General features: G+C 35.4%; 1 protein-coding gene across 1 annotated transcript; it reads right to left on the reverse strand.

The window, feature by feature from the left end:
- Nucleotides 1-7,455: 7,455 nt before the first annotated feature.
- Nucleotides 7,456-8,399, reverse strand: LOC127083740 (albumin-2-like). The gene has a single exon (XM_051024071.1). The coding sequence runs from the start codon at nt 8,349-8,351 to the stop codon at nt 7,659-7,661; it is 693 nt and encodes a 230-aa protein (XP_050880028.1). The 5' UTR covers nt 8,352-8,399; the 3' UTR covers nt 7,456-7,658.
- Nucleotides 8,400-14,735: the final 6,336 nt, after the last annotated feature.

Here is a 14,735-nt window from a genome sequence, read left to right on the forward strand (position 1 = left end):
TCATTCTGTTACTCAGATGCTACCTTCGGACAGGTACATTTCTGAATGGTAGTCTAGTACACGACTACTCCCTTTTCAGCAGATTCGGCCTAACGGACGGCTCATTCTGCAACTCAGAGACGATCTAGCGTACGATCCATTCTGATTTTTTGGCAAAGTCATCCGCCTAACGAACAGCTCACTCTGGTATTCAGATACGGTCCAGTGTATGATCCATTCTGATCCCTTATCCCCAGCAGTATATAGCATACTCCGACTCCCCGGCGAAGTCAACAGCATGATGGATGATTCACTATACGGTCTAGCGTACGACCCGGTATGACATCCATGTCTTCAGACATCGTCTAACGTACGACACAATCGGAAACTCGTCATCAAACTACCTGGATGGCATCTTTAAGCCCATCTCCATCGAGACTAATGGACAGGCGCAAATTTTTGGGGCATTCTAGTGTTCAATAATCTTTCACCTCCAGACCACGAACGACACATACCATTCTACTCTCTCGGTTCAAGAATATTGAACAGGGGCAGCTGTCATACCCCAAAATTTGCCCGTTGATATTACAAGGCATCTTTCAAGGCATTCCGACTTGTTCTGCAAGGCACTGACATCAAATGGACAAAAACCCAGCTCACAACAGGCCCAATCCAAAAATGGCCCAAACTGGCCTGTTCGCTACACGCTCGCCTAGCGAACGTTACGTTCGCTACACGCTCGCCTAGCGAACGTTCGCTACACGCTCGCCTAGCGAAGCAAACGTTCGCTACCAGCTCGCCTAGCGAGGCTGACAGACAACAGAAAATTTCGGGCTTCATTCTGAGCCCATTAGGTCATGAAAAAGAGCATTATAAATACCAGCACTTCAGTAATGAAAAGAGGAGGAAAAACAGAGGAAGACGGACGGAACCCTGGCATAGAAACCCTGGAGATCAACTTGAAGGATTCCGAGTAAGGAAACCCTGAAAGCCGCTCATCCGCTCCGAAGCTACCACCGCCCAACTCAATCCGGCTCGCCAATTCAAGGTTGCAATTCGATTGCAAACAGGTTTGCATTACTATTATCGCTTTATTTTCTTAATTTGCATGTGATACCGCTTTATGTTCTTAACTTGCATGTGATATTATAATTGAATTCATAAACATATTTGAGGTTTTGCATGTGAATTTAAGTGTGCCTGAATATTGTGAATGCTGAACCATGTAATTATGTGTTGGATGCCATAAGCCATGCCGCAGGTTGAAGTCATACTGTTCTGAAATTCAAAACCCGCAGCCGCTCGCTAGCACATCGCTAAGCGAGCATGTAGCGAGTATTCGCTAGGCCTTCGCTAGGCGAGGCAGAGGCGAACGTGACAGTCGCCAATATTTTAATTGTTCTGTTCTATGCTTATCTGATCTATTCTATGTTAATCATGCGTTATCTTGCCTGACATTCTTACTGCTGTGTTTCTTTTGCGGTGTAATCCTCGATTGCACCCTGATTTGGTATGCTAACCCGTTTGCTGAATTTTGTAAAGGTTCACATATCCCAGGAAAAGGTTGTTGTTTAGGTCTTCCACTTTATTTGTGGGACACCCTTGTGGAGACTCACCCTAAATTACTTAATTAATTTTAATGTGTTAATTTTAATGTATTAATTTTAATGTATTAATTTTAATGTATTGATTTTAATATGGAGACTCGTCCTAATTACCTAATTGACTTTAAAATATTGCCTTTAAATAAGTGATCTTGGACCTCTCTTTGCTGCCCTACGGTATTACGGTATAATGGTCATGTCCCGCGAATATAGGGATACCCTTAGCAAAGAGCCTTCGGTTAAATCATCATAAAATAAATCATGGTCCCTCGGATGTTGCCTTCGAAAATACGATTTTGTCCCTCGATGACCCTTCGGTGTAGCCTACGGTTAAATGATGATCGTCCCTTCGAATGCTAAGGTATCCTTACAACTGTTGCCTTCGATGACCAATTGATGACCCTACGATGACCCTTAAACATCCAAAGGGTAAAATTACTTACTTCTCAATAGTAAGGATAGTTTTACCCTCATAAGGATAGGAAACGTTCATAACGACCTCAGGAAGGTATAATTCTCAATTACTGGATCATAACCTAAAACATTTTTCACCCCTCACACTTTACACTTTACAAGTCCTAGAAAATCACCACTTGGTATACATTCATACAAGAATCATTACCGAGTTATATTTTTCTAAACAACTTTCAAAACTAAACGAGATAACCACTTTGTATACATTCATACAAGAATCATTACAAAGTTAAATTCTCTTTTCAAAACCTTTCCTAAACCGCTTTCAAAATCAAACGAGATAAATACTTTGTATACATTCATACGAGAATCATTACAAAGTTAAACTCTCTTTCAAACATTTTTTAAGCAATTCACCGACACTTTTTCAGACAAAAATATAAGTGATCCAGCAATTAAGAGCCCATGGATAACCATGGATACAAAGGGTGCTAATACCTTCCCTTTGTATAATGTACCTCCCGAACCCAAAATCTATTGAGGTCTTTCCTGTTCTTTTCCACCTTTCCTTATTGGATAAAAGAAAAGTCGGTGGCGACTCTTGCTATCCGCGACATTGCGATAAAAAGCAAAATACCCCAAGTCAGTTCACCGTATGACACCAATGCTAAAGATACCAGTAGGATCGAGGAAATATCGCTACAGAACTATGACTCTGGAGTAGGATTATTTGAAATGTGATTGTATAGAACATATTGTAATTTGTCTAAAACTATAATGGAATATCAAAATTTTCAATAGGAAATCATTGGAGACTCGAGAACACTTGGCGAGGACGATAGTCGAACCATTTTAAATCTGGCGTACTCTCTATTCTCTTTTCTCCTCTCTCTCTCTCTCACTCTCTCTCTCTCTCTCTCTCTCTCTCTCTCTCTATATATATATATATATATATATATATATATATATATATATATATATATATATATATATATATATATATATATAAATTTCGTAGAATTGCATGTTTATGTTATTGTTGATTAAGACTTGAAACTATGGTATAAGAATTGTGATTGTATTGATTTGTAATATTTATTTTACACTTCTGTAAATTGCTCATAATACATTGCTTGATTAATTTTGGTTTAGCTGTTCGGTCCAATTTGTCATAGTTTATACTGATTAAGGTGTTTTATGTAAATACCGTCTGATAAGCATAATTGATTTTATATGCACTTCGCTTATACTATGCAACTTATTTTAAACTCTGATAAGTGTTTCAAACTGAAATAATGAATATCAGTCAAATTTTTATGGAAGGTTTATTGACCCCTTCCATATTTAGACCATTGCATTCTCATATCCTCATCCAACATGAAGATGTGTGTAAAGCTAAAAAGGCAGTGTGGTTAGGGGTGAAGGATCTTAGACTTGTTATTATTTCCTTAATAATAAAGGGGACATGGATGATTCTTTTGGATTTGCCATTGCTCTTGAGAGACATTATCTATGCATAGTATGTGCCTCATGGATTTGGATCCCCTTTGGGAGGTAAGGAAAGTCATCTTTGGAGAGGTGTTTCTGGGTCTCCGCTGGATCAGGATGTTGACTGGTTTGCCTCCTCTAGTGTGAGGATAGTTAGGGATGGCCATAAGCCAAGGTTCTGGCAGGATATGTAGGTGTGGACTACCCATTTTTGTGTTTCTTTTGAGAGAAATTTTCTTATCTTGGAGCAGAAGTCTCAAGTTGTGGGTTTCTTGATGCTTGGGAAGGTGATGTTTAGGTTTGGAGTTTTCGGTGGAGGTGGATTCTTCTTATCTGGGAGGAGTAGATTTTTGAGGAGTTACTTGCATTTATTCAAGGGGTTATTAAACGCGAACATGAAGATATTGGAAGCCAGAGACTTGAATAAGGGCTTCTCGGTTTGTTCTACTTATGATAACCCTTTGACTTTGTCTAGGGCCAAGGAAGGTAGGTCTGAGAGGGTAGTGTTAGGATTGTCTAAGATTAGGATGAGTTGGGCGTCTTCATAAGTTGTGGTTTTCTCTTGGTAGCTGATTCAAAATTGGTCGTTGACTAGGCTGAATCTTCTAAGTTGTCAAATTATGTAGATAGAAAAATTCAATTGGCTGATATTTTTACAAAAACGTTATCCACAGGACGTTTTCACAAGATATGTAGGGAATTGAGAATCTTGGATTCTTCATGCTTTAAATAGATTTAGAATCCTATTTCACTTAATTTTATATTTGTATTATGTTATAAACTAACATTATCTTGTAACAAGTTTCATTTAAACTAACCCTATTGTCTATTGGTATGATTCTACAACTCTTATTTTTATCAATATTATCCTTGTATTTTGTTTTAAATATTTATTTGTCTACATCTTTCATACTAATTTTCTTTTGTTAAATTCTAAGCTACTGTTTGATTGTTCCTCTATGCATTTAAAATCTTTTTAACAACATCATGTTATTATGTTCATTTTAAGCATTCTTTTGTTTTATTCATGTATTATTTAATCTTCTGCTTATGTTTATCTTGATCACACAATTGTGTTGCTATGTAATTTCATGTCACATTGTGCATATTGTTGCTTTTGGCATGTCTATCTTCATATTTATGAAACTTACCCTCAATTATTATATATTCTTCTTAGCTATGTTTAGCTCGTTTGTTTCTTTGGATCATCATTTGTGTTGTTGGTTATTGTGTTTAGGATCATTAACATGTATATCTTTTTGATCTTGTCAAAAGGGGATAAGTTGTAATGTGAGTCTAGTGAGTCTAGATTTGATTTATACATTTTACACAATTTTTGCTTTTGTGAAATGTTTCAGGGGGAGCATAAGTAACTGGAGGAAATCATTGATCACATTTTGCTTATGCTTAAAGCCGACTCAATTCCAATTGCAAGTTTGCCAAGCATCAAAAAGGGGGAGGCTGAAGTTGAATTGCCTCTGCCTCTTGGGTTTATATTTTGATTGCTTGTCTTTTAGCTTTTATTTTTTTTATATCATTATTGAGCCTTCTCACCGATTGTGCATCTTAGGGTTGATTTTTAAATTCCTTTTTATGCATGCATAAATCAAAGTGTTTGGTTATAGTTTAAGCAATATGTTTTAAGTCAATTTGTTGAGTTTTTGAATCAAGAACAATATTTGAGAATGGCTCCACGACTATGTTGGAATCTCAAAAACACTTCACGTTTTGCAAAAAATGAGATTTTGGAAGTGTGATTAGAATTACACTATTCACATTACTCGAATCAGGATTACAGAGAGTTTATGAATTGCTTTAATGTTGCCCTTATTTGAATCACAAAATCCATGATTCGACTCATAACTGTTTTATTTAAATCACCAATTTCCCGATTGGAATTAGACGAGACTGCATTTTTACGGGTTTTGCTTATATGACTCTGATTCGAATCACATATCCTCATGACTCGAATCACACAAATGGATTCTCATATGTTCTTGGCTCTTGATTCAAATTTCTTGATCTTTTGACTCAAATCATACTTTTTGCATGACTCGAATATACACCATTTTTCACTCAGTTTTTGTGCTAGATCTCTAGTACATAATAAATATTTTTCACTTAGAAGCTTCACAATGTTGGAAAACATACCCTTTCGCTACTGATTTGAAATTTCACAACACATTTGTTCTCTAATTTTCAAAATGGATTTTTGAATTTTTTTTTAGTGTTCTTGAAAATGATTTATTTCATCTTCTACCTCATCATGTTTCCATTTCCTTGTGGATCTAAATCTCATCTTTTGAGATGTCAGATTGTTGAGGAGATTTAGTTATTATGTTTAACGTTTCTTTGAATATTTCTTGAAGTTTTTGAGGTTTGTAAGATGTATGTGGTTGTTGTTGGTTTTGACAAGTCCAGCAAAAAAGAAGGAAGTTCTTATCTCCATAATTACTTTGGTAATGATGTGTAGAAGCGTGCGAACAAAGTGGGAGTTCTTATCAATATTTGGATAGACCAATGTTAAAGATACCGGTAGGATCGAGAAAATATCGCTACAGAACTGAGACTTTGGAGTAGAATTGTTGAGGCTGGAATATTCAATACTATTTTGAGTAAAGATTTTGTAGGATTCAGTTTTGGAAAGTCTATGCAAGTCAACTAAGGTCTATATCAAAGATTTTATATGTTCAACATTATTTGGATTGTGAATGTATATAACATCTTGTAATTTGTCTAAAACTATAGTGGAATGTCAAAATTTTCAATGGAAAACCATTGGAGACTGGAGTAGGCTTAGCAAGGATGATTGTCGAACCATTATAAATCTGACGTACCCTCTATTTTCTACTCTCTCTCTCTCTCTCTCTCTCTCTCTATATATATATATATATATATATATATATATATATATATATATATATATATATATATATATATATATATATATATATATTGAAAAAAATAGGTAAAAGTTGTTATATCTTGTTCGTCAACCTTAGGCTGGTTTATATAGTGAAGATGCAATTATTACAATTGATTTTCTCCTTAATGGAGAATAAAGAAAAATAAAGGTAGTAGTAAAGACAATAAAAAAATTGGAAATAATATATTTTCCAACACCCCCCTCAAGTTGGTGCATAGATATCTATCATGCCCAACTTGTCTATCAAATACTCAAAAGTAGGTCTTGCCAAACTTTTGGTCAGGATATCCGCAGTTTGCTAACTTGAAGTCATGGAGGGTAGACATATGATTCCCGCATCCAACTTCTCCTTTATGAAGTGTCGATCAATCTCGATATGCTTGGTTCTGTCATGTTGAACTGGATTATGAGTTATGCTAATAGTAGCTTTACTGTCATAGTAGAATTTTAATGGAAACTCAATTTTCATCTTAAGTTCTTCTAGGACTCTAAGGATCCATAATCCTTCACAAATACCTTGAGACATAGCTCTAAACTCGGTCTCTTCATTACTCCCTGGTACAACTCATTGTTTTTTGCTCCTCCATGTCACAAGATTACCCCAAACATATGTACCATATCCATACGTTGATCTTCTATCTGTGGCTGAACGTGCCAAATCGGCATCGGTGAAGATAGACACATTTCTTTCACTAGTAGTCTTTTTAATATATGATTAAAGAAAATGACAAAAATTTGTGGAAAATTATGCACGGATATTTTAGCTATAGGTAAACCATTTTCCATTGTTATTTTAGAATTCTAAAACTGTAGCTTAAATTCAAAACTACATTCTAAATCGTTTTAGTTAGACTACATTTCTATAGTGCTTTTTGTTTTTAGCAATGGTTTTCTTTGTTGGTTTTATTTTTGTAGTGTATATTAATAGAACAACCAACCCACGCCACAAAGTACAAGCATGCAATGGCAACAATCAAGGAGGTGGATGACGATTCAAAGATAGAGTGTTGTTACAAACAAAATAAAAATAAGCAACTGAGAGACTTGTAATCAACATACACAGTAATATATTATTTTCACTCTGCGCGTACACAGTGCATGTCATTACATAGTTCACATGAACAACATAAGCAAACATTAAGAACTAGAAACAACATGAAAAAGAAACACACAACAACGACAACAATAGTCTTTATTCTTAATACCATACTTGCATGATGATATCACACACACACAGAGAGCCACATTTAACTTTTCTGAGGTATTATACCACGAAGAGAAGGCCAATTCTCAAGAATGGGCTTCACACCACCGATAATATAGTCATCTATTCCGCCCGGGCTAATCTTGACAAGTGCATAGTAATCTCCTTTGAAAAAGTATGCTTCATTGGTCCTGTGAGAAGCAAAAGCAGCATCCACTCCATTTTCAAAGACGGTTCCAGTGAAACAAGGGAACCCAGTGCTAATGTTCTTGATACTTTGAACCAGATAGTTTTTTCCATAGTCTATACGAGCATACAAGTCTCCTTTGAATAAATAAACTTCTTTCTCCTTAGTTGACCTGAATGCAGCGTCAATCCCGTTTTCAAACACGGTTCCTTTGAAAAAAGGAAACATGTCCGAGATTTTCTTCGGACCCGAGATGATTTTGTCATTGTAAGTATGTGGAGCATAGTTTATGAGAGCAGTAAAGTTCTCATAAAAGATGAATGCTTCGTCGTTATCGGTGTCAAAGGCACAGTCAACTCCGTAGGTTCCAAATACTGTACCATCAAGTGATTTAAACCCAGCAGGAAGAGGAAGAGGCCCGTTTAAGAGCTTATCGTCGCCGGTTCCCGGTGCATAATCTACCAACACATACTTATCATCGATGAATAAGTAAGCTTCGCCGTTGAAAGATGAACGAAAAGCAGCATTAATGTAACCTGGTTTTGTCATCTTAGGTAGATATCGAATTCAAGGAAGGTTATGTTGTGAGCAAATGCATGAAACTGAGGAGGGCTATATATAGAGTTATTGGAAATTTGCGAATCACGTGTACATGAAATATGTGTTTCCCAAAATGGCTCTATAAATGACGTTCTTATTTAAAGTTTGATATTAATTTTTCATCATTATAGAGATTCGAATCCGATATAAACGACAAAGATAAATATATCCACATACCATGAGTTGGTTCGCTTAACTGCTTCAATTTTTTGCTGGTTTAAATTTATATCGTCGTAAAAATTCCTTTTTTTTGACAGTTGAAACCGCCACAAACTAAATAAAAAGGTATTTTCAAATGATCTTTTTAATTGGTTGGATGAGATAACTTAGCTTATATTAGTTGAATTAAATAAATATAATTTATTGTTAAAAGGTTAAATATTAAATGACAGTATTTATTTATATTTATGCATTAATGTAAATAAATTATTAAATAATTTTTTTATAAAATATATTTAAATTTTATTTTTTGAAAAATTACGGTAATATATTTTTAAAAAATGAAACTCTTTTTCTAATAAATATAAATAATTTAGGGAAGGGAGATAATATCATATTAGTGAGAACATGAAGAAGAAAAGCAGAGATAATATAAAAATAATAAGAGCCTAATATGTATACACTAACTTACACCCTTGTTATACCTGCCATCAAAGTGTTTAATGGATTATACTAACATTAGAGATTGTTAGAATTAATTCATAATTTTAGAGGGTATTTTAGTATTTCTCATTAACTCTCACTTATATTTACGCAAGTGAGTGGTGTGAACAAATTGTATCTTTATTCCTTTTGCAGTCTACATCAGTGTGTAAACATTTTAAGAATAATGGAAATTTGTTCTTAAATTTCATAAAACAAAAATTATAATATATCGTTGTGAATCTGTGCACCAAGCTTCCATTGTTCGACGACAACAACTGGAATCGTTGGATGATTCAGATGTGTGTGTTATTTGGTGCTCAAGATGTTCTTGATCTCATCAACGAAGTTTATGCTTCACTTCTAGAAAATGCAACGGATGCGCAAAGAAATGCTCAGTGTGATATGAGGAAGAAGGATCAGAATGCGTTGTTCTACATCCATCAGTGTGTGGATGTGAACGTGTTTAAGAAAATCGTTGATTCAATGACGGAAAAGGTTGTGTGAGACAGACTGGTGTGGTGCTACGATAGTGATGCATCAGTGTAGAAGGTGAAACTTCAGTCTCTACGTGAGCAGTATGAGAATCTAAGCATGAAGAACAATGAGAAGTTATCTGACTACATCTCTAGAGTGATTCTGATCACAAATGAGATGAAGTCGCATGGAGAAACTCTTTATGAGGAAAGTATCATTGAGAAGGTACTTAGATCTCTTACTCATCAGTTTGATTACATCGTTGTAGCAATTGAACATTCTAAGGATCTGAGCACCATGATGAACATGTGCTATTAATGGCTTCTAGTTATGATAGTGCGTCTATAGAAGACTGGTGATATATGGACACTGGTTGTTCAAACCATCATACTGGAAATAAGAAATGGCTGGTTGATTTTGACTCTAGGAAGAAAACCAAGATTAGATGTGCTGATGATAAGTAACTAAATGCTAAAGGAATGGGGAATGTTAGAGTGATTATGAATAATAGAAAATCTGCATTAATTCAGAACGTCTGGTACGTTCTTGGCATGAAGAGCAATCTGATGAGTGTAGGTCAATTAATTGAAAAGGGATTTCCAGTTACCATGAATGACATTCTTTTGAAGCTGTATGACTGTTATCAGAAGTTGATTATGGAGTCAGAACATGGAAGGAGTAAAACATTCAAGGCGAATGTTAAAACTGCAGACTCTGAATGCCTTAGCGCAACAAGTGTTGTGAAGGAAAGTGAGTTGTGGAACAAAAGATTTGGTCATTTGAACTTTAGGAGCTTAGGGAATTTGAATTCAAAGAAACTGGTACGTGGAATTCCTACAATTAAGAAACCAAAAAAGTCATGTAATGTGTGCATGAAAGGGAAGCAACCAAGACTGCCATTTTCATCAAAAGTAGCTCAAAGAGCAAAACATGCTTTAGGAGTAGTGCATTCTTATGTGTGTGGGCCATTTACAAAACCTTCACTAAGAGGGAATAAATACTTTATGTCATTTATGGATGAGTTCACAAGGATGACATGGGTATCCCTTATAAAATTCAAACACGAGGTGTTTGCTGAATTTAAGAAATTCATAATCAAGGCTGAGAAATAAAGTGGTCAGACTCTGAAGATTCTCAGAACTGATGGTGGAGGTGAGTATAACTCTACAGAGTTCAAGAAGTTCTGTAAAGAGAATGGAATTGAGCATGAAGTGACTGATCCATATACTCCTCAACATAATGGTCTTGTTGAAAACCGAACTTTGCTTGATATGACAAGGAACATGCTGAAGGAGAAGAAGCTTCCTAACACTTTGTGGGGAGAAACTGTTGCCACTGCAGCATATGTGCTCAACAGGTGTCCAACCAAGAAGCTGAAGGAAATTGTTCCTTTTGAGAGGTGGACTGGAGATAAGAAAAGTGTGAGTCTTTTCAGAGTTTTTGGGTTTTTTTCTGTTATAAACACGTTCCAAATGTTACTAGAAAGAAGCTGAATGATATAAGCAAGGTGATGTTACTGGTGGGCTTTCACAGTAAAGGAGCTTATAACCTTTATTGTCCATTCACTAATAAGGTTGAAGTCAACAGAGATGTTATTGTGAAAGAGACAGAAGTATGGGATTGAAGCAAGTCTCAATCCAACTCCGGTGCAGAGTTAACATCTGAAGATATTGATTATGATTCTGAAGATGAGTCAGAGTTTTAAAATGATTTTGAGAGTGAGTCATAATCAGAAGGCAAGATTGATTATGAGGAAGAATCAGATTCTGATCCTGATTCTGACGGTGATTCAGATTCTGGTGGTAGTCCAGATTATGGGAATATTCCATATTCTGAAGGTGGTCATGCTTCTGAAGTCGGTACTTCTAGAGTTCCAGCGTCTGATATTGTTCCAAAATCAGAAGGTTTTGAACAAATTCAAAGGTCACAAAGAATCAGAAGCATTCCGAGAAGGTTTGCAGAGTTTTACATGTTGTAAGATACTGAAGTAGATTATGCAGGGGAAGTTATTCAGTGTTCCATATTAGTAGACTCTGAGCCCGTGATTAAGGAAGAATCTCTCAAGTAGAAAGTCTGGCTGAAGGCCATAAAAGAAGAACTTGATACCATAGAGAGAAACAAGACTTGGAAGCTGACATAACTTCCAAAGAACAAGAAAGCCATCACCGTGAGATGGGTTTATAAGGTGAAGCTAAATCCAGATGAATTAATTGGAAAACACAAAGCAAGGTTAGTTATGAGAGTTTTTCTATAGAAACCTGGGTTAGATTACTTTGAAGTGCTTGCGCATGTAGCAAGACATGAAATAATCAGGCCGATGATTGTGAAAGTTGCTAACAGGAATTGGCCTTTGATGCATTTAGACGTGAAATCTGCATTTCTGAAAGGTCCATTAGAAGAAAAGGTTTATGTGTCACAACCCCCTAGATTTGAGAAAAAGAATCAGGAACATATGGTGTACAGATTGCACAAAGCTTTGCATGGACTAAAACAAGTCCATAGAGCTTGGAATCTGAATATTGATTCATTTTTTAAGGAGCAGGGATTTCATAAATGTGAGATAGAGCATGGTGTCTATGTTCAGCATGCTTCTGAAAGCAATGTGATTCTGGTGTGTCTATATATTGATGACATGTTGCTAATAGGAAGTTGTGAACATGAGATAGCTAAGTTTAAGAAAGAGCTAATGAATGAGTTTGAGATGACTGATCTAGTAAATATGGTTTATTTTCTAGGGATGAAGATCATATACTCTGAGAAAGGAATAATTTTACATTAGTTGAAATATGAACTTGAGCTTTTGAAGAGGTTTGAGTTGTTGAATTGTAAAGTTGTTATTACACATGCTGATACAAATCAGAAATTGGATTCTGATTCTGATGGTGATGATGTAGATGCGAAAACATTCAAGCAGTTGGTAGGTTCTGTGGCGTATTTGTGTAATACTAGACCTGATATTTGTTATGCAATTGGAATGGTGAGTAGGTTTATGAGTAGATTGAAATGGTCTCAATCCCAAGATGCTATCAGAATTCTGAGGTATATAAAGGGAACTCTGAAGTATGAAGTTTTGTTTCCTTCTAGTGCTGAAACTGACTCAAAACTTCTGAGTTACTCAAATTCTGATTTATGTGGAGATAAAGTTGACAAAAGAAGTATTTTTGGGTACTTGTTTAAGTTTTTGGTAAGTCCTATTTCTTTGTGTTCCAAGAAGCAATCAGTTGTTGCTTTGTCAGCCTATGAAGCATAACATATTATAGGTGTTGTGACTGTATGCCTAGTTGTGTGGCTTCTGAGTTTAGTGCAGGATCTGAAGATCAAAGTAAACAAGCCTATGAAGCTGATGATTAATAACAAGTATGCAATCAATCTTGCCAAGAATCCAGTGTTGCATGAGAGAAGCAAGTATATTGAGACTAAGTATCACTTTTTGAGAAATCAGGTTTAGAATGGAGTGCTAGAAGTTGTGCACTATAGCATCCAGAAGCAGCTAGCAGATGTTCTGACGAAGGCGATCAAGACTGATCAATTTCTTTGCTTGAGGGATCGAGTTAGTGTTGTTAGTTTTGGTTAAGCTGAATATGAATTAAGGGGTGATGTTAGTATTAATTCATATTTTTCAGAAACTTGTAGACAATGTTTGTTAGAGAGTATTTTAGTATTTTTCACTAAGTCCAACTTGTATTTAAGCAAGTGAGTGGTGTGAACAAAATGTACCTTTATTCATTTTGCAGTATGCAGTAGTGTGTGTGTATGTATGCAATCATTTTAAGAATAGTGGAAGTTTGTTATTATTCTCTCTTCTCTCTTGTTTCATTATTCATCTTTATCACCTTATGCACCAAGAGAGATTGAAATGATTTATTTTTACAAAATAAGTTTATAAGGTGAGGGTGAGTCTATATATAATTTTTTAAAAACTATTTTCAACCAATATGAGATTTAGGTTTCTCTCAGTACAACTTCTCATGCTCAACAATATGAAATTTGATGCGTGAATACAAACGAAACGATGAGTGACTTGAATTATTGGACTTGGTTTTCTAATATACTTTCTTACGCTCTCTGTATTTTTAGTTTGGTGCATATATATAAATGTTGGGTGACCCGAATTGATAGACTTTTGATACCTTGTTATGATCAGATTTTAGCCTAATTCATCTTTACAAAATTAACTTGTATGATGAAAGGTGACCCTCCATAGAAACTCACTCTATCTTTAATCAATGTAGGATTTGAGTTTTTTATAATAGACTGGTACATCATTTAATAAATGAGTTAAAAAGTATAAAATGAAAATTAAAAAATAAAGAAAAAAGAAACACTTCAATTATGGGAACTTTTCTTTGTTGCGTTTTATCTCTTTCTTGTTTATAAATATTGAAGTTGATTTTAGAAATATTTATAGATAGTACTAAGAGTATGCTGAACTTAAATAGAGGACATACAAACAAACACAAAACAAAAATGAAATGAAAAAACCATGCCATGATTTTTTAACAAAGTATGAGAATTATAATTGTATCCAACTTGAAGGAGATCCAATTGCGCTCTCTTTCAATTTTCTTTCTAACTTTGTTTTATTTTCCTTTTCGTTTTTCTCAAGAAAACCTTGCCTTAGTTTCTAAAATCCACATCTAGTTCAATTTATGTTATTTTTTGTTGTCTTTATCAATTTGTTTTTACAGCTGTCGCAACCTAAAAAATATCGATGGTGCGAAAAAACAATCGGCGAGAAAAGAAATGACAGAAGAGTCGCCACCGTGCGTTATTTATCCCAAAGGAGGGAAAGGAAACGCTAGAAGTAAACCTGGAGAAAGGAAAGGAAAAGACAAGGTCTCGCAACCAAATCTTGGGTTCGGGAGTCGATTATGCGAAGGGAAGGTATTAGCACCCCTACGCATCCGTAGTACTCTACGGGATCCACTCTTGTTGTTCTTGTCTAAAGGGTGTGTGTTTATCTAATGTATTATTTACTAAAAGGAAAAAAAAAGGTCAAAAGAAAATGACTCGCACGGATGTCGCATCCACTGCATACGTATCTCATCTGAATATGAGAATCAGAGTCTTCGTAGCTCGGCTACCTATGGGTTAAAGAGATGTGTGCTCGCTAAGACATTGCGTCTTATACCTATGTATCTCATCTGGAATGAGAATCAGAGCAAAACGTAGTTCAGCTAACTACGGGAACAAGGGTCTCGATTGCAACTAGGG

The sequence above is a fragment of the Lathyrus oleraceus genome, chromosome 5 (genome assembly GCF_024323335.1).
Source record: "Lathyrus oleraceus cultivar Zhongwan6 chromosome 5, CAAS_Psat_ZW6_1.0, whole genome shotgun sequence".
NCBI lineage: Eukaryota > Viridiplantae > Streptophyta > Magnoliopsida > Fabales > Fabaceae > Lathyrus > Lathyrus oleraceus.

Coding starts and splice junctions, on each gene's coding strand:
- LOC127083740 (XM_051024071.1), bottom strand. CDS start 8,351: ATGACAAAACCAGGTTACATTAATGCTGCTTTTCGTTCATCTTTCAAC.